Source organism: Podarcis liolepis (genome assembly GCF_965112155.1).
Source record: "Podarcis liolepis genome assembly, chromosome: 18".
In the NCBI taxonomy this organism is placed as follows: Eukaryota; Metazoa; Chordata; class Lepidosauria; order Squamata; family Lacertidae; genus Podarcis; species Podarcis liolepis.
The window spans coordinates 2,898,686-2,923,334 of NC_139572.1; the positions used below are offsets into that span (position 1 = coordinate 2,898,686).

Consider the following 24,649-nt stretch of genomic DNA (forward strand, 5'->3'; position numbering starts at 1 on the left):
ACACTATATTGCCTAACTCAAATCCCCCAGTCTAATATCCCTAACGCTGCAAGATCCCAAAAGCACCTGGACTAAAATGGTTTATCAAAAACTTCACTCTTGTGGTTTATCCCCGCAACAGCTGCTCACTTTGGGTTTTAGTAAAGCAAACAGTCTAATTTGCCAGCGCCTAAATGATATTGGAGGGACGCGGGTGGCGCTGTGGGTTAAACCACTGAGCCTAGGACTTGCCAATCAGAAGGTCAGCGGTTCGAATCCCCGCAATGACAGGGTGAGCTCCCATTGCTCGGTCCCTGCTCCTGCCAACCTAGCAGTTCGAAAGCACACCAGTGCAAGTAGATAAACAGGTACCGCTCCGGTGGGAAGGTAAACGGCATTTCTGTGCGCTGCTCTGGTTCGCCAGAAGCGTCTTAGTCCTGCTGGCCACATGACCTGGAAGCCGTATGCCAGCTCCCTCGGCCAGTAAAGCGAGATGAGCGCCGCAACCCCAGAGTCGGCCACGACTGGACCAATGGTCAGGGGTCCCTTTACCTTTTACCTTTAAATGATATTGAGCGTCAGAACAACTTGGCCACAATAAGGACATTTTGCCCATGGCATGACTGTTTTCCACCTTCCCATTTCGACTCTCCGGCACCCTATTTGCATAATCTAGCAATTCGAAAATATAGATGCACTTTTACTCTCACGAGATTGAATGTCTTGCCCTCGGCTGGACTTGAGGGACGATTCCAACAGATTCCCTGTGGAGACGGCAGTCCCGAATCGGTGGCGCATGCCCTTCTGGCTTGCCCTCTTTATAAAGACTTGAGGGATGAGATTATCACCCCTCTTTTATCGTCCATTCCGGGTCGCCCAGCCACTGCCCCAGTGTCCTTTCTCTTGGCAGATCCAGATGAGCAGGTGACAGCAAAGGTGGCAAGGTTTTTCGCTGGGGCAATCAGAATAAGATCCACTATTTGACTATGGATTCAAAACCCTAAAATGCATTTTATATAATTGACTTTTTATTTCTATACTTTGTATATCGTACAGTGGTACCTCGGGTTACATACACTTCAGGTTACATACGCTTCAGGTTACAGACTCCACTAACCCAGAAATAGTGCTTCAGGTTAAGCACTTTGCTTCAGGATGAGAACAGAAATCGCGCAGCGCGGCAGCAGCGCGAGGCCCCATTAGCTAAAGTGGTGCTTTAGGTTAAGAACAGTTTCAGGTTAAGTACGGACCTCCGGAACGAATTAAGTACTTAACCCGAGGTACCACTGTATTGCTGTTTCATTGCTATAGTCGATGGCGGACGCAACTAAAGATTCGTTCATTCATTCAATTAATCCAACTCTATAATTCTACAATTTTTATGATCCTCACCTGGGCCCTTTGTACCATTTCGTCTGTCGTCCCAAAACGCTCCTCCATGAGGGTGCGGATGTGCTGGGCTTCGAATTCGAGCTGCTGGCGGATCAGGTCCATCTGCATCGAAAACTGGGCGATGGCGGGGGAAGAAGCCGGGTTAAAAAACACAAACTCCATCTGTTCACTATGCCTCTCCCAGAGCAGTCCCATAATTTTTAGAGAGGTGGATTCCGGATACAGTGGTGCCCCGCAAGACGAATGCCTCGCAAGACGGAAAACTCGCTAGACGAAAGAGTTTTCCGTTTTGGAGGTGCTTCGCAAAACGAATCTCCTATGGGCTTTCTTCGCAAGACGACAATGTCTTGCGAGTTCCTGCGGGTTTTTTTCCCTCCCCCCTTTTTCTAAGCCGCTAAGCCGTTTATCAGCTGATCCGATCAGCAGATAAGCCGCTAAAAGCCTCTAAAAGCCGCTAATAGCGCTAAGCCGCTTATCAGCTGATCCGATCAGCAGATAAGCCGCTAAAAGCCTCTAAAAGCCGCTAATAGCGCTAATCCGCTAATCCTTCAATGGGCTTGCTTCGCAAGACGAAAAAAACCGCTAGACGAAGAGAATCACAGAACGGATTCTTTTCGTCTTGCGAGGCACCACTGTATTTGCATTTGCTTGCAAAGCACCCACATCGGAGAATATTCCAATTTCCCACCCCTATCAGGTTTCGCCGACGCTTCTCATTTGCAACTGCCGCCAAAGGAGTTTTACTCAGAGTAGACCCCACGGAAATGGCTAGGCCTCAGTGAATCGTGCCCGTCGATTTTGATGGATCTGTTCTGAGCAGGACTTGCTTTCCATTTCTTTGCCAATTTTTTTTTTTTAAAAAATGGCTGAGATGGTTAAAAAAAACCCATCTGAATTTGGCCGAGATAATCTTCTAGATCATTGCTTCTCCCCCCCCAAAAAAATATTCCTGGACACCATCGTTTCTTGAGGGTGCTGGGAATTGTAGCTCAGGGAGTGGGGGAACTACAGTTCCCAGATTCTTTTTAAAAAACAACAACCTTAAAAGATTAAAGCAATAAAGCGTTAGGCAAAGGACTTTTGTCTTAACATAATCAAAGACTCAGAGTTTTGTGGGATTGTTTGAAGCCCTCTCAAAATAAACAGATTGATTGATTGATTGAATTCACCCCGGCCTAAAATAGCCCAGGAAATGTTAAGAAATGTCACCATATTTTTCCGTGCATAAGATGCCCCTACGTAGAAGGCGACCCCTATTTTTCGAGCCCCAAATTACGAAATAATGAATTGCAACATTCCATGTGTAAGACGACCCCCAATTTTAAACTTAAAAAAAAATTGGGGGGAAATATACGTGGAAAAATACAGTACCGTATTTTTTGCTCTATAAGACTCACTTTTCCCCTCCTAAAAAGTAAGGGGAAATGTGTGTGCGTCTTATGGAGCGAATGCAGGCTGCGCAGCTATCCCAGAAGCCAGAACAGCAAGAGGGATTGCTGCTTTCACTGCGCAGCGATCCCTCTTGCTGTTCTGGCTTCTGGGATTCAGAATATTTTTTTTCTTGTTTTCCTCCTCCAAAAACTAGGTGTGTCTTGTGGTCTGGTGCATCTTATAGAGCGAAAAATATGGTAATTAGACACAAACCGGCATATTTAGGACACAAAGAGAGAGTATTACAAGCCCGTTTAGGCCAAAGCTTTGTGTTTGGGCAATGTTTACAGCTTCTCTTTCCGCAGAATCTTTCTCCCCACAAGCAAACACACCAGGGACTAGGAACTTGGTCCCGCACACCCCTGGTATGCCAAGAGGGGGGGGGCGTGGGTTTTCGAAACTCACCGTCTCCACGTGAGGGAGCTCATCCAGTCTTTTGGAGAGGCTTTGGAGTTGAGTGTAGTACCACAATTTTTCCTTCTCCTCTTTTTCAATCTCACTCAGGAGAAAACATCTGCGAGAGAGGAAAGGGGGGGGTGAGTAAAGGGGGAGGCTGGTTCAGACCACATGTGGATGAAAAAAAAAAAGAAATTAACTGAGACGGGGGCGCTTTGGCTTGCAGACTCCAATGGTGACCTCATCGACCCCCTCACCTTTCTCTGTCAAGCTCCTCCAGTAGTCGGATCGTGGCCTGGCTGAGGTCCAACATGCTGTCCTTTCTCTGCAGGGAGCTTAGGTGAGCAGGGCTGCCTTCGGGGCTGTGATCCTGGCTTACGGGTTCGGGGAGAAGAGCCGGCGGATGGAATTTGAGGTTGTATAAGCTGCTGATGTCCATCTGCAGGGCTGGAACAGAAGGTAAAGGTAAAGGACCCCTGGACGGTTAAGTCCAGTCAAAGGCGACTATGGGGTTGCGGCGCTCATCTCGCTTTCAGGCCGAGGGAGCCGGCGTTTGTCCGCAGACAGCTTTCCGGGTCATGCGGCCAGCAGGACTAAACCGCTTCTGGCGCATGATGGAAACCAGAGCGCACAGAAATGCTGTTTAGCTTCCCGCAGCAGTGGTACCTATTTATCTACTTGCACCGGTGTGCTTTTGAACTGCTAGGTTGGCAGGAGCTGGGACAGAGCAATGGGAGCTCATTCCGTTGCAGGGATTCGAACCGCCGACCTTCCGATCGGCAAGCCCAAGAGGCTCAGTGCAGAAGAGGGGGGGGGGGTGACAGTCACTATTTATCCATTTATATTGAATGCAAAGCCTGATCTTTTTCCTTCCAGAGGCCAACACATACTTTCCAAAGCTGCCTCTGCAGCCTTGAGGACCAGAAGCCTGATTTAAAGGTAAAGGGACCCCTGACCATTAGGTCCAGTTGTGGCCGACTCTGGGGTTGCGGTGCTCATCTCGCTTTATTGGCCAAGGGAGCCGGCGTACAGCTTCCGGGTCATGTGGCCAGCAGGACTAAGCCGCTTCTGGCGAACCAGAGCAGCGCACAGAAACGCCGTTTACCTTCCCGCCAGAGCGGTACCTATTTATCTACTTGCACTTTGACGTGCTTTCGAACTGCTAGGTTGGCAGGAGCAGGGACCGAGCAACGGGAGCTCAGTTTTCAATTTAAAAAATCCAATATATGCCACATTGTATCAATACCAGATTACCCCACACATTTCTCGTAAACATTAACAAATAATCAAAAAGAAGACATTTTTACCGCCCCGCCCCCCAAATCCCCGAACTGCCGACCTTCTGATCGGCAAGCCCTAGGCTCTGTGGTTTGAACCACAGTGCCACCCGCGTCCCATTTAGGAACAGTTAAAAGGCAAAGGGGCCCATGACCATTAGGTCCAGTCGTGACTGATTCTGGGGTTGTGGCGCTCATCTCGCTTTATTGGCCAAGGGATCCGGCGTACAGCTTCTGGGTCATGTGGCCAGCCGGACTAAGCCGCATCTGGCGAACCAGAGCAGCGCACAGAAACGCCGTTTACCTTCCCGCCAGAGCGGTACCTATTTATCTACTTGCGCTGGTGTGCTTTCGAACTGCTAGGTTGGCAGGAGCAAGGACCGAGCAACGGGAGCTCACCCCGTCGCGGGGATTCGAACCACCGACCTTCTGATCGGCAAGCCCTAGGCTCTGGGGTTTAGACCACAGCGCCACCCGTGTCCCAAGGCATAAATCTATTATTATTATTATTAAATGGAGAGGTGAGCTGTGTAGGGAACCCACCGCCTGGGCTAATCATTGTTTTAGGGACCCTGCTTGGGAGCGAACCCACCCCAAAATGAACAAAGATCTCCTCTCGGATTGTGACTTCCACCCACCTTTCAGTTGGTCCAGGACTTCCATCTGACCTGTCGAAACCATCATCTTGGCCTCCTGTTCCAGTTTTCCCTGGAGGTGCTTCAAGACTTCCTGGAACGGATAAAAAATGGGAGCGGCAGAAAATGGATTGAATTGCAAAGAGGTGGAGCGAACCTTCTTTCACATGTGGTGGACCGGGTAAAAGAGTATTGGGAAATAATTCACAATGAATTGAAAAAAATGTTTTCCAAAAGAAACCAGAGTCCTTTTTGTTGGGGACATAAAAAATTCAACCCCCCTAAAAACTCTAAAACCCCATTTTAAAATACACTATACTATAGACCCCTTATGCTGCGTTTAGAACCAGTTGATTGATCAAATTGATCAAATCAAATCAAAACAAATTGATCTGAGGCTGAGGGCTGTTGCTAATCCATTGAACAGGAGCCTCCCTTTCTCACCTTCATATCCGAAGTCTCATTTTCCAGCTTGGACAGGTGGTTGGAGTTGTCCTCTAGCTCCCTCCGAAGGTGGGTGTTCTCTGTTTTCAAGGCCTCCACCTGCCGGACCAGCTGGTCGTAGGAAGCGATGGACGTAGACATCTTCAGCTCCTCCGTCAACTGCAGAGGGGCAGAAAGGGACAGGTGAGGGGGCTTTGCTATCGTGCGCCGGGAATAATAATGATAATAATTTATTATTTATACCCCGCCCATCTGGCTGAGTTTCCCCAGCCACTCTGGGCGGCTCCCAATCGAGTGTTAAAAACAATACAGCACTGAATATTAAAAACTTCTCTAAACAAGGCTGCCTTCAGTTGTCTTTTAAAGATAGGATAGCTGCTTATTTCCTTCACATCTGAAGGGAGGGTGTTCCACAGGGCGGGCGCCACTACCGAGAAGGCCCTCTGCCTGGTTCCCTGTAACCTCACTTCTCGCAATGAGGGAACCGGCAGAAGGCCCTCTGCGCTGGACCTCAGTGTCTGGGCTGAACGATGGGGGTGGAGACGCTCCTTCAGGGATACTGGACCGAGGCCGTTTAGGGATTTAAAGGTCAGCCCCAACACTTTGAATTGTGCTCAGAAACGTCCTGGGAGCCAATGTAGGTCTTTCAGGACCAGTGTTATATGGTCTCAGCGGCTGCTCCCAGTCACCAGTCTAGCTGCCGCATTCTGGATTAATTGCAGTATCCGGGTCACCTTCAAAGGTAGCCCCACGTAGAGCGCATGGCAGTAGATATAAGTCCCAAGCACAAGACTTAGGGGTGGTCCCCTGGCGATGTCGCCTGGGCCGTGCCCCATGCCGAAGACACACAGAGACGCAGAACCCACTCCTCCCCTCACGCCCAGCCCAGTTCTTTCTCTTCCTCGCCACTCCCCTGGCTAATCCCTGGAGACGGAGGTTAATTGGGACAGGGAAGGTAGGAGGAGAGAGAGAGAGTCTATGCAATAATTTGCACCCAGTCCCTGCTGGGCTGAATCCTGCAAGCTGCATGCACAATCTTTTTGTTGTTTAGTCGTGTCCGCCTCTTCGTGACCCCCTGGACCAGAGCACGCCAGGCCCTCCTGTCTTCCACTGCCTCCCGCAGTTTGGTCAAACTCATGTTGGTAGCTTCAAGAACACTGTCCCACCATCTCGTCCTCTGTCGTCCCCTTCTCCTTGCGCCCTCCATCTTTCCCAACATCAGGGTCTTTTCCAGGGAGTCTTCTCTTCTCCTGAGGTGGCCAAAGTCCTGGAGCCTCAGCTTCAGGATCTGTCCTTCCAGTGAGCACTCAGGGCTGATTTCCTTCCGAATGGAGAGGTTGGATCTTCTTGCAGTCCATGGGATTCTCAAGAGTCTCCTCCAGCACCACAATTCAAAAGCATCCATTCTTCGGCGATCGGCCTTCTTTGTGGTCCAGCTCTCACTTCCATACATCACTACTGGGAAACCATGGCTTTAACTATACGGACCTTTGTTGGCAAGGTGATGTCTCTGCTTTTAAAGATGCTGTCTTATAAATATATATGAAAATTAAAGGCACATTCTCCTAACCTGGAGATTTAAGCCTGCTCCCTGCCCATCACCTGGAGACCAGGTTAGCGCAGGTAGGTTTGCAAACCCCTCACCTGCTCTCTTCTCCCTTTTTCTAAATTGGCGTCCCCACAGATCAATGGCCACAGTCATTTTTTACAAAGAACGGAGCCCCCTTTTGTCTCTCCCTGCCCCCCCATCACCCAACTCGGTCTCCCTTTCATCCCTTTGTCTCCCTGCCTCTCTCAGAGCAGACTCCGTTCCGCTGCCTCCTTCCTTTCTCTCCCCACTTCTGGGGGCTCCTCGCTGCCTTTGTGGCCTCCCCACCGCCCCCCTTTTTCCTCCATCTTCCCCACAACTCTTTCTTCCCCACAAGCACACCTGGGGTCTCTTGGAACACCCCTATTCCCCCCCCCAAAAAAATCTCCCCGAGGTTATTCTTACAGAAAAGGAGAATCACGGAGAACATCAAACAGAGAAACAGAGACAATGAAGACCCCCTTACTCACAAACGCCAGCCGGGTCTCTGTGGGACCCCAACCTCTGACCTCAGGCTGTCAATTCCTGCGAATTCCTCCACTCCTCGGTTCCACAGCCCCCTTGGGGGTCTTCTTATGGGTCCCTGTGGGCTTGGGGTCCCGGCAAGCACGCAACGTCCCCATTTTTTCTTAAGGAAATAAACTGTTTTAGGTGGAGGGCATTATCCGTGGTTTAAATGCGAGGGGAGATACAGGAGAGCTGTTTGTCTCCGTCGTGGGGTCCTCGCCTGCCAATGACAAGTCACGTGGTGGGTGTATTGAACCAAATAGCTGCGAGAAGACACCCCCCCCCCCCGGTTTCTCCAATTGCCACCCCGCAATCTCAGCACAAGCCGTACAAGGCAGGGCTGGTTTTCCCGGCTGAGCTCCTTCCATCGCTTTCAGAGCGTGTCAATAACACAGGCTTTTCGGGCTCCTGGATTGATAACGATCTATTATAATTACAATGATGTAACTCGTATACAGAGTTAGATCACGCAGCATCCGTCCAGGCCTTTAGATCTGGAGTTTGCTTCCTAGCCTTACTGGGAAACAGTGGCGTAGCAGGGAGCTGGGGACCCGGGCGCAAAATTCGGAGGCATCCCAGGCTACACCATTGTCAATTTTCAGGGGAAAGTCCTGGATTTACAGAAGCTGTCCCAGTTTCTGATTTGATCCCACAACGTCCTGCTTTTCCTTAAAGGTAAAGGGACCCCTGACCGTTAGGTCCAGTTGTGGCCGACTCTGGGGTTGAGGTGCTCATCTCGCTTTATTGGCCGAGGGAGACGGCGTACAGCTTCCGGGTCATGTGGCCAGCAGGACTAAGCCGCTTCTGGCGAACCAGAGCAGTGCACGGAAACGGCGTTTACCTTCCCGCTGGAGCGGTACCTATTTATCTACTTGCACTGGTGTGCTTTTGAACTGCTAGGTTGGCAGGAGCAGGGACCGAACAACGGGAGCTCACCCCGTCACAGGGATTCGAACCGCCGACCTTCTGATCGGCAAGTCCTAGGCTCTGTGGTTTAACCCACAGCGCCACCTGCGCTCCTTAGGACATCCCTATTTTCATTGGGGAAATGTTGGAGGGGATGGAGTTACGCAACCCCAGAGCCAAGTAACTATACAACCTTTAGAAGACATACAGTTAATTGGGATATTCAGAAGATATTAAAAATGAATTTAAGGAACCGCGGAAAGAGGGGGAAGGAAGTCAAGCTTTGAAACGTCAGAATGATCGCGAAATCAGTGAAATGTATTAATTTGAAAAAGCATTGGTAAAAATAAATAAATCAGAAACCGGGGCAGCTTTTGTAAATCTGGGACTGTCCTTGGAAAATAGGGACCGAATTGTTGGCCTTCCTCAGAGCAGGCCTGTCGGGAATGAATGCCTCAGGCTCCTTCGTTTCAATGGATCTACTCTGAGGAGGACTCAGCTAGGAGATGGCACTCGCTGTCAACAGAGTCCAGATTGTGGGCCTTTCCCCCCAGGGCAGCGACGAAGATTTATCTGTGCAAGGGTTTCCGAGGGAGAAGGGAGTTGAAGCGAAGGCTGTGGCAGCTGCTCTCCGCAAACCAGCGGCTGGGGTGGGGGTCCGTGGCTGCCCACCTCGTGTCTCTATGCCCACAGATCCATGTGCCTCTGCCCAGGGCCCAGCCGGCACATGGCAGCGCTGTCACACGCGTGTGTGGGCATCGGACGCTGATTCTCCTGAGCTGAGCAGCGGCAGCTACACCAATGTTTTTAGCACGTGCTCCTAAAGGGAATTCTCAAGATCACCTCATGCCTGGTCCATTGAGGTCCATGCTGTCTGCACTGGCTGGTAGCAGCTGTCCAGAAATTCGCACGGGGGGCGGGGGCGGGCGTCCCAACCCTACTTGGAGACGCCAGGGTTTGAACCTGCCACCTTCCGTACGGATGGAGGCCTTGGCCCCAGCGACGGCCCTTCCCGCAGAAGTTAAGTCGCTAGTCCTCAAGGAGAACGGTCCTCAAGAAGTTAAGTTGCTAGTCCTCACCAAGAACCGTCACATGACTGATAGCAAGTGAGATGGGGAAACAACTGTGGACTAGACTTTGTGGAAACAAAAATATTAACTAAAGGATTTGCTTTTTAGAAGATATGGAAAGAAAACGAAAGGCTCTCTAAGATGACGCACTTAACTTATGAGACAGACTACCGTATTTTTCGCTCTATAAGACGCACCAGACCACAAGACGCACCTAGTTTTTGGAGGAGGAAAACAAGAACAAAAATATTCTGAATCTCAAAAGCCAGAACAGCAAGAGGGATCGCTGCGCAGTGAAAGCAGCAATCCCTCTCGCTGTTCTGGCTTCTGGGATAGCTGCGCAGCCTGCATTCGCCCCATAAGACGCACACACATTCCCCCTTACTTTTTAGGAGGGGAAAAGTGAGTCTTATAGAGCAAAAAATATGGTAAGTTGCGAGATTGATAGTCAGAAGGGGAGGTGAGCCATTGCTTTGTTATCATGTTTGGATTGTGTCTCTGAGTCGGCAAACCCTCCCCTGCAAAGACTGATTTATGGCGCAACTGGTCTGGGAAAATTAATGAGCCGACGCTTAAGACTTTATTACATTGGAACAGACTAAAATGGTGCCTGCCGCTCGAACAGGACTGTTGGATCAGTGTGTGGTGATTTAAGGAGAGCCTTACAATGTTCACACAGAACATTGAGACCAACCCTTAAGAAACGAAGGGAGCAGGCGAGAGAAAGGAGACGGCTAGGCCCGATTTGCAGAATCCTCGGTCCAGTATATCTGAAGGAGCGTCTCCACCCCCATCGTTCTACCCGGACACTGAGGTCCAGCACCGAGGGTCTTCTGGCGGTTCCCTCACTGTGAGAAGCCAAGTTACAGGGAACCAGGCAGAGGGCCTTCTCGGTGGTGGCACCCGCCCTGTGGAACGCCCTCCCACCAGATGTCAAAGAGAACAACAACTACCAGACTTTCAGAAGACATCTGAAGGCAGCCCTGTTTAGGGAAGCTTTTAATGTTTGATGTATTACAGTATTTTAATATTTTTTTGGAAGCCGCCCAGAGTGGCTAGGGAAACTCAGCCAGATGGACATGGTATAAATTATTATTATTATTATTACTATTATTATTATTACTATTATTATTATTACTATTATTATTATTATTATTATTATTATTATTATTATTATTATTACTACTGTTATCATCCCATGCACCTGATTTCATGGGAGCCCAGAGAGGGAGAGGAACAGTGAGAGAGAGGTGGAGATGTCCAAAAGAGAGAAGGTGGGGAAACATAGAGAGACGAAAAGGCGCACGCTTGCCCCTGGAATCTTGTGGCGGTGAGTTCCGCAGGTCTTCGTTCCAACTGCCACTGTACCGGTTTGCCCACCAATCACCCACACGTCGTGGCATTATGAGACACGAGGGGGGAAACCACACACCTCTCCTCTCTTCCCACTCTCAATTGCTCTAACCACGTCATCCTCCCTCAAAGTGGCAAAAAAAAAAACCCCGCTCCAAAAAGACGTCGTTGATCCACAGATGTCATTCTCCTTGGCCGATAGGCTCTGATGGCCACTGAGGGGGTTCTTACGTAGCTCAACAGTATCTCGAATCGAAGGATCGGGTCGGAAGGGACCCCGGTCCATGGAGGCGCAGGTCAATTCTGTGTCCAGGGTGGCTGTCTACCAGCTCCATCTGGTACGCAGGCTGAGACCCTCCCTGACGGCAGACTGTCTGGCCAGAGTGGTGCATGCTCTGGTTATCTTCCGCTTGGACTACTGCAATCCGAAAACACACAACCTCTAACCCGAGGTATGACTGTATTTGAATGGCAATTTGGATGGATGGCGGCTAACAGATTGAGGTTGAATCCTGACAAGGCAGAAGTACTGTTTTGGGGGACAGGTGGCGGGCGGGTGTGGGGGATTCCCTGGTCCTGAATGGGGTAACTGCCCCTGAAGGACCAGGTGCGCAGCCTGGGAGTCATTTTGGACTCACAGCTGTCCATGGAGGTGCAGGTCAGTTCTGTGTCCAGGGCAGCTCCATCTGGTACACTGGATGAGACCCTCCCTGCCTGTGGACTGCCTTGCGAGAGTGGTGCATGCTCTGGTTGTCTCCCGCTTGGACTACTGCCATGCGCTCTCTGTGGGGCTGCCTTTGAAGGTGACCTGGAAACTGCAACTAATCCAGAATGCAGCAGCCAGACTGGGGACTGGGAGCGGCCGCCAAGACCATATAACACCGGTCCTGAAAGACCTGCATTGGCTCCCAGTACGTTTCTGAGCACAATTCAAAGTGTTGGTGTTGACCTTCAAAGCCCTAAATGGCCTTGGTCCAGTATACCTGTAGGAGCATCTCCACCCCCATCGTTCTGCCCGAACACTGAGGTCCAGCTCCGAGGGCCTTCTGGCGGTTCCCTCGCTGCGAGAAGCCAAGTTACAGAGAACCAGGCAGAGGGCCTTCTCGGTGGTGGCACCCACCCTGTGGAACGCCCTCCGATCAGATGTCAAAGAGATAAACAACTACCTGACATTCAGAAGACATCTGAAGGCAGCCCTGTTCAGGGAAGTTTTTAATGTGTGACATCGTAGTGTATTTTTTGTCTTTGTTGGAAGCCACCCAGAGTGGCTGGGGAGACCCAGCCAGATGGGCGGGGTACAAATAATAAATATATTATTATTATTATTATTATTATTATTATTATTATTATTATTATTAATCTAGCCCAACCTCTGCAATGCAAGAATAGGCAGCTGTCTCCAACAGGGATCGAACCTCCAACCTTGCCGTTATCAGCACCGAACTCTAACCACGGGGTGCACCAAGGGCTTATAAACAAAACCAAAACCCTTTTGGGGGCCTTTTTTGGGAGGTGGTCGCCCTCCGGCTGCCTCGAATCGCCCCCAGGGAGCAGTTTTGCAGTATCACCTGGGATCCCCACCCACTTATTCCGGAACCACGTACCACGGTGAAGCCCCCTCCCCTTGTTTAAATGCACCGTGTTTTCGTTTTGCAGAGGAGACAGATTCAGGGGGCTGGTTGGGTGAGTGGAATTTGCCCTTTTAAAATCAGAGAGAGAGGGCGGGGAGTTGGGGAGGGGGTTGGGGAGGCCTCAAAATAAATAAATAACCTTTCCTTTCCTTCCCCGCCCCCACGGAGACAAAAGGCTAGCTACCTTTCTTCAAAGCCTCATTCATCTTGCATTGGAAAGAGAGTCCCTAGTGACTTGTCCCATACAGTGAATAAATCAGAGATAAATGGGTTTTTTTTTAAAGGGAGGGGGGAATAGATGGGGAGGAAAGCAACAGAGGGCTGGCGCCAGCCAATAGCAACCCAGAACATGCTCTTGTGTAACCATGGCGACAGCCAATGGCTTCCAAGATGATGGATATATATATATACATACACACACACACACACACACACACACACACACACAGAGAGAGAGAGAGAGAGAGAGAGAGAGAGAGAGAGTCTCTCTCTGTATCCCCCTCATCCCAATAAATAGATAGATAGATAGATAGATAGATAGATAGATAGATAGATAGATAGATAATGATATGCCCCATCTTTAAAAATAATCACAGCTGAACTGGAGAAGCCAGCCTTCCATTTTGAGCTGGTTTTGACTCAGGAGCTCAGATTTATTTTTTAATTTTTTTAAGTGGGGTGGGGGGAGGTGGCAGAGAAAATAATGGGTGGCAGACGTCCCCCTGCCCATTCTTTAGCGATCAGCCTTCTTTGTGGTCCAGCTCTCACTTCCATACATCACTATGCGTAATTCTGGCGGTCAACAAAAGATGTTCAAAGACCCTCTCAAGGCAAATCTTTAAAAAAATGTAGTATAAACACCGACAACTGGCAAACACTGGCCTGCGAGTGCTCCAGTTGGAGAACAGCCTTTACCAAAGGCTTTGTGGGCTTCGAAGACACTCGAACTCAGGACGCAAGGGAGAAACGTACTAAGAGGAAGGCACGCTGGGCAAATCCTCGCCATGATCAACTCCCACCCAGAAACCTATGTCCCTACTGTGGAAGGATGTGTGGGTCCAGAATTGGCCTCCACAGCCACTTATGGGCTCATTGTTAAGACCGTGTTTATGGAAGACAACCTTACTCGGCTACGAGGGATCATCAAAGAAGAAGAAAAGTAAAATTTTCTTCTTTTTAGTGTGTGTGCGCGAGGTTCCAACCCTCTAAAAGAAAAATGTAGAAAACCGAGATAGTCATTGGAGGTCAAGTCTATTTTAAGACTGCCTATTCATTATGAATTAATGTCATAAAGGCTCCTGGGGAAAGCTTTGGCTCCAGGCAGCTGTCAACCAACCATTCACACCTCCTCCGAGTGCCAGGGAAACTCTAGATCCCAGAGATCTCTCTCAGATCACCCACCCTCCCCACTTCAGTTATTTTAAGCTCTAGGCAAATTAAAGTCACCAACCCCTTTGCGAAGACCACACGTAGTCTCCTACTGGATTCGATTCGGAGTAGACTCGTTGGAAGGACCCAGGTTATTCCCTTTCAATGGGCCTACAATGCGCAGGGACCCACTGATTGCAACAGCCGTGTTGGCACCCCATAAATATATAGTTAAAAAACAACAACAGAAGGTCCACCTGGGTCCGTAAAAACAGGGCAGGGCGAATTTCCATTTGGGCGACTTTTCGCAAGTCTTTCAAAGTCTGCAGAGTTCAAGGGGGATGAGCTAGAATTCTTTCAGCACCCTGGACAGAGCAGGCATCAAATACAGTATCCCTAAGGTTCCCATCTGCTCTATAAATTTAAAACAGTCTTGCCCCTCTTTGAACAGCCAAGGTTTCCCCCTCAATGAATCAGGTGAACTGTAGTTTGGTCTGGGTGCTGTGAGTCCCAAAGTTCCCTGGGAAGAGGAGATGGATTTTTTAACCACTCTAGTTAAGGTCCGTATAGTTCAAGCTATGATTGTCCCAGTAGTGATGTATGGAAGTGAGAGCTGGACCATCAAGAAGGTTGATCGCCGAAGAATGGATGCTTTTGAATTCTGGTGCTGGAGGAGATTCTTGAGAGTCCCATGGACTGCAAGAAGATCAAACCTCTCCATTCGGAAGGAAATCAGCCCTGAGTGCTCACTGGAAGGACAGATCCTGAAGCTGAGGCTCCAAGACTTTGGCCACCTCATGAGAAGAGAAGACTCCCTGGAAAAGACCCTGATGTTGGGAAAGATGGAGGGCACAAGGAGAAGGGGACGACGGAGGACGAGATGGTGGGACAGTGTTCTCGAAGCTACCAGCATGAGTTTGACCAAACTGCGGGAGGCAGTGGAAGACAGGAGTGCCTGGTGTGCTCTGGTCCAGGGGGTCACAAAGAGGCGGACACGACTAAACGACTCAACAACAGTAATTGACAAGAGCTGTAAGCTCAAGGGCTGGTCAGCTGCCTTGCATGCATAAGATCCCATGTTCAATGAACTCAAAAAGGGACCGAGTGATGGGATCATCTCTTCTCTCACCCAGAAGAATCAAAAGGTCTGACTCTGCGTACGAGGCAGATTCCTGCATGCCAAAACTCTGGCGAAGAATTAGAGGATTTGGGTTGGAGTGGCCTTGTGCTATTGTCGTTGTTATTGTCGTTATTATTAATTATTATTATTATTATTATTATTATTATTATTATTATTATTATTATTATTACCATTGTAATATGATGATGATTTATACCCCGCCAATCTGGTTGGGTTTCTCCAGCCACTCTGGGCAGCTCCCAACAAAATATTAAAAACACAACAAAACATCAAACATTAAAAGCTTTCATTTGGCAAATCCTACATAAGAGTAAAATAAATTCAGGTTCAAGGGGGTAGAGGGGCTGTGGCCCTTCTCTCCAAGTGAAAACAATATTCCATTCCTCATTGTTCCCAGCCTAAAAAAGGGAATTGTGGATTGTGGAGAGGTCATCCCCTAATGATAATTTATTATTTCTACCCCGCCCATCTGGCTGGGTTTCCCCAGCCACTCTGGGCAGCTCCCAACAAAACATTAAGAACAGAACAAAACTTCAAACATTAAAGACTTCCCTAAACAGGGCTGCCTTCGGATGTCTTCTAAAAGTCAGATAGTTGTTTATCTCCTTGACATCTGGTGGGAGGGCGTTCCACAGGGCGGGTGCCACCACCGAGAAGGCCCTCTGCCTGGTTCCTTGTAAACTCGCTTCTCGCAGGGAGGGAACCGCCAGAAGACCCTCGGGAGATGGACCCCGGTGTCCGGGCTGGAGATGCTCCTTCAGGTATTCTGGGCCTGGACCGTTTAGGGCTTTCAAGGTCAGCACCAACCCTTTGAATTGTGCTCAGAAACGTACTGCAAAAGCATCCAGGTTTTGAGATTCAAAAGGATCAGGAGAGACATCCCCCTTCTCCTCCCCCAACCAATAAATAAATAAATTGATAGGGGCATTTGTGCCTTACACCTCCCTGCCAAAATGCAGAATTTGGAATTAAATTTGTGGCTGGGGAGCAGATCGAGTGAACATATTAAACTACAATCTCAGGGGTCTTAGTTATCAACCCAGATGTTCTGGAGAGATTAACAGCCTGGAAGGAGATCCCATCTGTCACCCCCGGGGCCAAGCCAGCGTCACATATCTAACGTGTCATATTAGATGAAAGAGAAAAACACTGGGAGAGTTAAAAGAAGAAAATCACGAGCGTTAAAATGAAATTATGAAACAGGAGGGGAGGAAGTATATATTAAAACAGCAAAGAAAAAGGGTTATCCAACTCAGAGTAGACCTATTGAAATTGACCCAAGCCTGCCCATTAATTTAAATGGATCTCTGACGTTAGACACTATTGGTTTGCTTTTGCTTTCAGAAAACCATAATGCCTCTGATTTGCTTCTAGATTATTGCTTCCCTCATCAAAGGATCCTGGGATCTGTCATTTGGTAAGGGTGCTGGGAATTGTAGCTCTGTGAGCGGGGGAACCACAATTCCCAGGATTGTGGGGTGTTTTTTTTATTGCTTAAAAAAATGTTAAATGGAAACATTGCATTGCTCAGTGTTAAAGCAATAGTTTGATAAGCAATGCCTTAACGTCGATCAACGTAATCAAATATTTAGGGCTGTGGGGGGTTATTTAAAGCCCCCACAAAATAAACATATTGATGGAATGTTTACTTTCTATACTGGCTCAATAGAGTAAAAATATTTCTAAGTGGTGTGCAGAAAACTGAAGCTGAGAGAGAGAGAGAGAGAGAGAGAGAAAGAGAAAAAGGAAGGAAGGAAGGAAGGAAGGAAGGAAGGAAGGAAGGAAGGAAGGAAGGAAGGAAGGAGAGAGAGAGGAAGGAAGGAAGGAAGGAAGGAAGGAAGGAAGGAAGGAAGGAAGGAAGGAAGGAAGGAAGGAAAAAGAAAGAAAGAAAGAAAGAAAGAAAGAAAGAAAGAAAGAAAGAAAGAAAGAAAGAAAGAAAGAAAGGAAGGAAGGAAGGAAGGAAGGAAGGAAGGAAGGAAGGAAGGAAGGAGGGAGGAAAGAAGGATGGAAGGAAGGAAGGAGAGAGAGAAGGAAGGAAGGAAGGAAGGAAGGAAGGAAGGAAGGAAGGAAGGAAGGAAGGAAGGAAGGAGAGAGAGGAGGAAGGAAGGAAGGAAGGAAGGAAGGAAGGAAGGAAGGAAGGAAGGAAGGAAGGAAGGAAGGAAGGCTTCACCAATGCTAAACCTAGCTAGTGCTGTTACGGTTAGTCATATTCTTTCATTTCAAGGGATCTACTCTTGAGTCCAGAGGGAGGGACCAGATCCAATGGCTTCAAGTGACAAAAAAAGGAGATTCCAACGAAACATTAGGAAAGAACTTTCTGAGGCTAAGGGCCGTTCAGCAGTAGACTGGACTCAGAAAGGGGCAGAGTGTCCTTTACTGGAAGATTCCAAACAGAATTCGGGCGGCCAATTCTCACGGAGTCTTCAGCTGTGGTTTCTGTACTGCCCCAGGGGGTTGGGCTGGATGGCCTCTGGGGGTCCCCCATTCCATGATTCTGTGAAAGCTGGACACGGGGGCCCCAAAGAAAAAGGAAGAACATCAAAACGAAAGAACTAAGTTAGTGAAATACAAAGAAACGAAGAGCAGGAATCATTAAGATGAAAGGAAAGAGAGGGGGGGAGCAAGGAGGAGAGAGAAAAAATATCCTAAAGGAATTAAATCTGATCTAATCTGGATTTATTCAGCTGCTTTATACTATTATTATTATTATTATTATTATTATTATTATTATTATTATTATTATTATTATTCTGCTCCGTTCTACTGGTTTTGGATTGTTGGAAACTGTCCTGGTTTTTTTTTGTTTTAACAGGAGGGGAAATAACTTTTAAAAGAAAAAGAAGAAACATCTAGAGGAGATCTTTTGGGAAAGGAGGAAGGGAATTAAAATGCAAAAAAGGGAGAGGGAATTTAAATGAAAGGGGAAGGAAAAAAGAAGGGGGAGGAGGAAGAAAAGTGAGCAAGAATTGGAAAGGGAAAGGGCCTGAAAATGAAGGGGGGAAAAACGCTTTAGTGGCTGAATCTTTTAGGGCCTGGAGATTTTCCAGGGGATGGAGTGAGGGGCTAGTCTCTCCCGCTGCGCCCCCCCCATACACTCACACCCTGCAAACCCCCCAGGGGGGTTAAACAAACAGGCTGTTGTTACCAGTTCCTGCTAATTGAAATTTCAGTCAAGATCCAGGGCGCAGGAGGAGATTAAAGGAGGGGAGGCGAGAAAGAGGAAACCCAACTCTGGCAAACAAAGCGGCCTCAGGGGGGAGAGAGGAGGGGGCCTCCAAGCCCCCAGAAGCGGCCCCCTCCCACCTTCCCTCTCATGTCCTGCTAAGAGGAAACATATCCCAGTTTGACAACTGGGAGGCAAGGTCAATGCAATTGCTGGATAGGAGCAAAGGAATCAATAAATCATCACACACCCAGACACGTCGACATGCAAACACGTTGATGCAGGAGATGGGAGGATGCTCCCCCCATCACACACACAGAGGATGGGGTCACCATGGCAACCGGGCCTGACTGGTACCCAGCTTTGCCTAGAGCTCCCCTCCGGAGGAGGAGGGCAGGATGCAGACAGCCTGCTAGAGGATGGGGAAGAGGAGAAGGTCATGGAAATGATGGTGGGAGGAGTAAAACAGACCCCCCCCCCCAATAAAAACCTATTAAAGAAACAATTCTGGGAAGGAAGGGGGAAGGTAAAGGGGGTCCCGGCAAGCTTCTTGTTGTTTAGTCGTGTCCGACTCTTCGTGACCCCCTGGACCAGAGCACGCCAGGCATTCCTGTCTTCCCGCAGTTTGGTGAAACTCATGCTGGTAGCTTCGAGAACACTGTCCCACCATCTCGTCCTCCGTCGTCCCCTTCTCCTTGCGCCCTCCATCTTTCCCAGCATCAGGGTCTTTTCCAGGGAGTCTTCTCTTCTCCTGAGGTGGCCAAACTCGGAGCCTCAGCTTCAGGATCTGTCCTTCCAGTGAGCACTCAGGGCTGATTTCCTTCAGAATGGAGAGGTTGGATCTCCTTGCAGTCCATGGGACTCTCAAGAGTCTCCTCCAGCACCAAAATTCAAAAGCATGCCTTCTTTGGCGATCAGCCTTCTGGGTTTTTGTTTTTTAAAATTATAAAAAGCGTGCGTGTCTCTCAGCGGCTTCCAAACCGGGGAAGGGATTAATGTACGCGTCTCAAGTGCAAAAGGAGGGCGGCTGCTGCCTCTCTGCATGAGTCCCTGCTGTGCTCCGGTCAACTTCTCTGTACAGAGGTGGCTCTCTGCGCAAGTCCCTCTGTCCTAACCACATACAAGGGACACTTGCGCTGAAAATCCATCTCTGCTCCTCACCAGCCTCTCTGTATGAGTCCCCGGTTCCTTCCCATCCGCCTCCACTGGGGATGGAGTGCTCTGTTGAATCTCTGTACAGTGGTACCTCGGGTTACATACGCTTCAGGTTACAGACTCCGCTAACCCAGAAATAGCACCTCGGGTTAAGAACTTTGCTTCAGGATGAGAACAGAAATCGTGTTCTGGCGTCGCGGCGGCAGCAGGAGGCCCCATTAGCTAAAGTGGTGCTTCAGGTTAAGAACAGTTTCAGGTTAAGAATGGACCTCTGGAATGAATTAAGTACTTAACCCGAGGTACCACTGTACTGGGTTATCCCGAAGAGGCGGACACAGAATAATCTCCACCTCAAGAGAAGAGGCGGCCTGTCGCATCTCTGGATGAGCGACTGACGGCTTTGGGTATCTCGCCTTCCAGACCTGCTCCCTAATATCTGAGATCCGCCTGAAGCAACATAGGGGATGGGCTACTCAGAAGGCAGTCAGCCCTCTGAAAGCAAACCCTTTTTTGACTTTAGAATCATAGAATCCTAGAGTTGGAAGAGCCCACAAGGGCCATCGAGTCCAACCCCCTGCCAAGCAGGAAACACCATCAGAGCACTCCTGACATATGGTTGTCAAGCCTCTGCTTAAAGACCTCCAAAGGAGGAGACTCCACCACACTCCTTGGCAGCAAATTCCACTGTCAAACAGCTCTTACTGTCAGGAAGTTCTTCCTAATGTTTAGGTGGAATCTTCTTTCTTGTAGTTTGGATCCATTGCTCCGTGTCCGCTTCTCTGGAGCAGCAGAAAACAACCTTTCTCCCTCCTCTATGTGACATCCTTTTATATATTTGAACATGGCTATCATATCACCCCTTAACCTCCTCTTCTCCTCTTTACACTTGCATTCCAAATCCTTTGACGTTTGGGATGCAGCGAATGTCTCCGTACTGAAACTCTGGAACACTGCTGCCAGTCTGTGCAGAGCTAGATAGCGGATAAGGCAGTCTGTTATGATGTTAGCCGCCCTGAGCCCAGTTCCGGCTGGGGAAGGCGGGGTACAAATAAAAATTCATTATTCTTATTTTTATTATTATTATTCAGGACCCTCCCTGAATCTGCCGTCTCATTTAAGAGCAAATGTTCAGAAAGGTTTCTCGCAGGCTATTTCACAAAGGCCAGTCCTTTCCAAGTATGGAAGTGAGAGCTGGACCATCAAGAAGGCTGATTGCCGAAGAATGGATGCTTTAGAATTCTGGTGCTGGAGGAGACTCTTGAGAGTCCCATGGACTGCAAGAAGGTCAAACCTCTCCATTCGGAAGGAAATCAGCCCTGAGTGCTCACTGGAAGGACAGATCCTGAAGCTGAGGCTCCAAGACTTTGGCCACCGCATGAGAAGAGAAGACTCCCTGGAAAAGACCCTGATGCTGGGGAAGATGGAGGGCGCAAGGAGAAGGGGAGGACAGAGGACGAGATGGTGGGACAGTGTTCTCAAAGCGACCAGCATGAGTTTGACCAAACTGCGGGAGGCAGTGGAAGACAGGAGGGCCTGGCGTGCTCTGGTCCAGGGGGTCACGAAGAGGCGGACACAACGAAACGACTAAACAACAACAACAACAAGTCCTTTCCAAAGTTCCTGTGAAGAGCAAACACAAGCCTCTCTTTCTCCCCACCCTAAAATAATAAATAAATCCCACCCCTTTCCTAAGCCCTCGAAGTTCACGTGAGCACAGATCTGGACAGTGTCGATGCAGGTAACTCTAACCTTGGGACAAAGGCTTGCCTAACAACCTCCTGGCCTGAGATCAGCTTAGTAACCAGTGAGATTGCTGTAGAATCTACCGTATTTTTCGCTCTATAAGACGCACCAGACCACAAGACGCACCTAGTTTTTGGAGGAGGAAAAGAAGGGGAAAAAAATTCTGAATCTCAGAAGCCAGAACAGCAAGAGGGATCGCTGCGCAGCGAAAGCAGCAACCCCTCTTGCTGTTCTGGCTTCTGGGATAGCTGCGCAGCCTGAATTTGCTCCATAAGACGCACACACATTTCCCCTTACTTTTTAGGAGGGGAAAAGTGAGTCTTAGAGAGTGAAAAATACGGTAGTTATCTTTGGGGTGGTGGAAAGGAACGGGAGACAAACCAGTTTGCTTTGGGGATGGCACCAGATCGCCGTTCCGAACCGAGGACTCAAGAGATTGACCTAAGAGTCAGCAAGTGCTGAGTTCGAATGTTGTCTCTGTATGGAACTCACAATGGATGGGTTGAGGCAGGTCTTTGTCTCTCCCTTCCCACCAAAAAATATGGATGATAATAATACCGGATTACCTGACAGGAGTGGTTGTTAATACTAATACTAATTTTATTTATACCCCACCCATCTGGCTGGGGTTTCCCTAGCCAATCTTGCCGGCTTCCAGCACATATAAAAACATCATATAGGATGGTTTAAGGATTGTTTCTTTATATCTACTGAATTATAAATGTAAAGAGGCTTTAGCTAAGTGGTAGGGCGTCCATGCCAGGTTCCACCCTTGGCATTCCCCCCGCCTGAAACCTTAGAGAGCTGTTGCCAGTCCGTGTGGGGAATATTGCACTAGATGGAGCCATGGTCTAAGGCAGCGTTCTGTTCATTTCGGCCTTGTAGTTCAAAGCGGTGAGGACTAGAATCCTGCTTTCTTTTTAAGGCAAGGCCTGTGACATGCAGAAGATCCCCCCTGCCTGAAACCCCTGGACAGCTGCTGCCAGTCCGTGCGGACAGCACTGGGATAGGTGGAACCACGGGGGTACCGACTCCGTATAAGGCAACTGATGCAATCGAAAGAGCACACATTGTTTTGTTATTGTGCATCAAACATCCCCGGCTCTGAGCCTTACAACACGCAAAGTCATTCCAGCAGCAAAATGGAGCCTCCTGGGCGAGGGCAGTCTACCGCAAAAACGCCAGGGATGCAAACCAGGGGCGTTCCTTTACCGTCTTTGTTGTCTGCATCGGTTTTTCCAGAGGGCATGTGTCCAAGCACTTCTGGACACAGAGCGCTCTATTAGATGGGCTGGTTTTTTGGGACGGATCCAGCAAACCCATTCCGAATGCTCACATGTGTTGTTTTTTCTTTCTTCCAGGGCGTTGGTGTCATTTGGCTAAACTCGGAGACGTTCATTTTCGGCCTCTCTCCCTTTGCCTTCCCTGTGGACGTTAGCCAACCGGCCAAGCCTTTTGGAAAGGGGCGGTGGGGGAGAATGGCGCTCCATTTTGGACCAGCATCAAATCTACACACAGAGAGACACACACACACTGCCTATTGCCTCCCAACACACCTTTGTCTGGAATTGTCATCGCTAGGCAACAAAAACAGATTCCCATCCCTCGTCCCTTTTGCGAAGAGGAGGTGTTTGTGTGTCTGTTATCACGACAGCGAGATGGATGGAAAAACAGACAGCGAGACAGACAGACAGACAGACAGCCAAACGATTTCTCACCAAAGGAGGTTGCAACAACTAAAGCACAATATTGGCCATCGTTTAAAACACACACGAAATGAAATTGTGGGTCCGGGGGCCACCGCCGCAGCGTGAACAAGCCCAGGCTTCAACACCACAATCTGGACCTTGCAAAATTAAAAAAACAAGCATCCCTGCCACCCTCCACCGCTTGCACCCTGAATTTTCTGCTCCCGGTTCCCCCTAGGGCTGTCCCTGGTTTTCTAAACCCGCAAGCTGAGAGGGCCAGCGGTTGCATTAGGAAAAAAACACACAGATTGAAGCTTTTTTGTTTGCCGTCGACGGCTATCGTTTGAGAGCAGGAGAGAAAGCATATTGGAAAACACAGGTGCATCTCTTTAAGAAGAAAGGCAGCGAAAGGAAAAAGATGAAGGGGTCTTACCTCATCACCAAAGAAGGTTGAATGGAGGAAGGACAGAACCCAGAACAAGCCCATGTAGTTCTCTGCATTCTCTGCCACCCTTTGGCTGATTCCCCCCTCCCTCTCTGATGGATGCAGATGGGCTTGGCTGGCTGGCTGGCTCTGGCAAGGACGGAGGCGGCAGCGCTCTCCAGCGAGCGCTAGGGAGCGGTGCAGAGTCAGTCCACCGGGTTGCTAGGGGGGGGAAATGTGGCCGAGAGAATATTGCAGGAGCCAAATATCAGAGGAGGAGGCTGCAAGGCAATCTGCAAATTTTATTTTTATTTTCCAAACGATGACCCTGCTTTCATACCTGCCCTTTGTTTTGTTGTTGTTGAGTTGTTTAGTCGTGTCCGACTCTTCGTGACCCCCTGGACCAGAGCACGCCAGGCCCTCCTGTCTTCCACTGCCTCCCGCAGTTTGGTCAAACTGATATTTGTAGCTTCGAGAACACTGTCCCACCATCTCGTCCTCTGTCGTCCCCTTCTCCTTGTGCCCTCCATCTTTCCCAACATCAGGGTCTTTTCCAGGGAGTCTTCTCTTCTCATGAGGGGGCCAAAGTCTTGGAGCCTCAGCTTCAGGATCTGACCTTCCAGTGAGCACTCAGGACTGATTTCCTTCAGAATGGATTGGTCCTCCGAACTGAATTCGCCCATTCCCGTCCATTTTAGTTCACTGATGCCCAGGATGTCAATATTTATTCTTGCCATCTCATTTTTGACCACAATCCAACTTACCCAGGTACATGGTTCTTACATTCCAGGTTCCTATGCAATATTTTTCTTTACAGCATTAGACTTTCCTTTCGCTTCCAGGCATATCCGCAACTGAGCGACCTTTCGGCTTTGGCCCAGCCGCTTCATCAGCTCTGAATCTACTTGTACTTGTCCTCCGCTCTTCCCCAGTAGCATGTTGGACGCCTTCCGACCTGAGGGGCTCATCTTCCAGCGTCATAACTTTGATATGCCTGTTGTCTTTGTCCATGGATTTTCTTGGCAGGGATACTGGAGTGGCTTGCCGGTTCCTGCTCCAGGTGGATCACGTTTGGTCAAAACTCTCCACTATGACCTGTCCATCTTGGGTGGCCCTGCATGGCATAGTTCATAGCTTCTCTGAGTTATTCAAGCCCCTTCGCCATGGCAAGGCAGTGATAAATGAAGGGGTCATACCTGCCCACCTGTGCCAAAAGCATCGCCAGGTGAGCTGGAAATGCCCCTTCCCTGAAAACTCTGGGGAAGGGCCGGCGGTCAGCATATACCAGTGGCTTTTAACCCACCCTGGGGTGCCCAGAATGATGGTCAACACTGGCCTCTGTCCCTTTCTTTCCTTCC

At 49.1% G+C, this 24,649-nt stretch overlaps 1 protein-coding gene across 2 annotated transcripts in view; it reads right to left on the reverse strand.

The window, feature by feature from the left end:
- APC2 (APC regulator of WNT signaling pathway 2) overlaps positions 1–23,495 on the reverse strand; it is a 46,714-nt gene extending 23,219 nt beyond the window's left edge. Inside the window, exons 1-6 of one of the 2 annotated variants that reach the window (XM_083483542.1) lie at positions 23,301–23,495; positions 5,555–5,713; positions 5,114–5,204; positions 3,456–3,645; positions 3,208–3,316; positions 1,372–1,485 (exon numbers count right to left, since the gene is read on the reverse strand). In XM_083483542.1, the coding sequence (XP_083339668.1) occupies positions 1,372–1,485; positions 3,208–3,316; positions 3,456–3,645; positions 5,114–5,204; positions 5,555–5,713; positions 23,301–23,354 (717 nt within the window). In that variant the 5' untranslated portion in view covers positions 23,355–23,495. Of the gene's footprint in view, positions 1–1,371; positions 1,486–3,207; positions 3,317–3,455; positions 3,646–5,113; positions 5,205–5,554; positions 5,714–7,612; positions 7,875–23,300 lie in introns of those variants that run through there. The other variant, XM_083483541.1, reaches the window with a different exon arrangement.
- Positions 23,496–24,649: the final 1,154 nt, after the last annotated feature.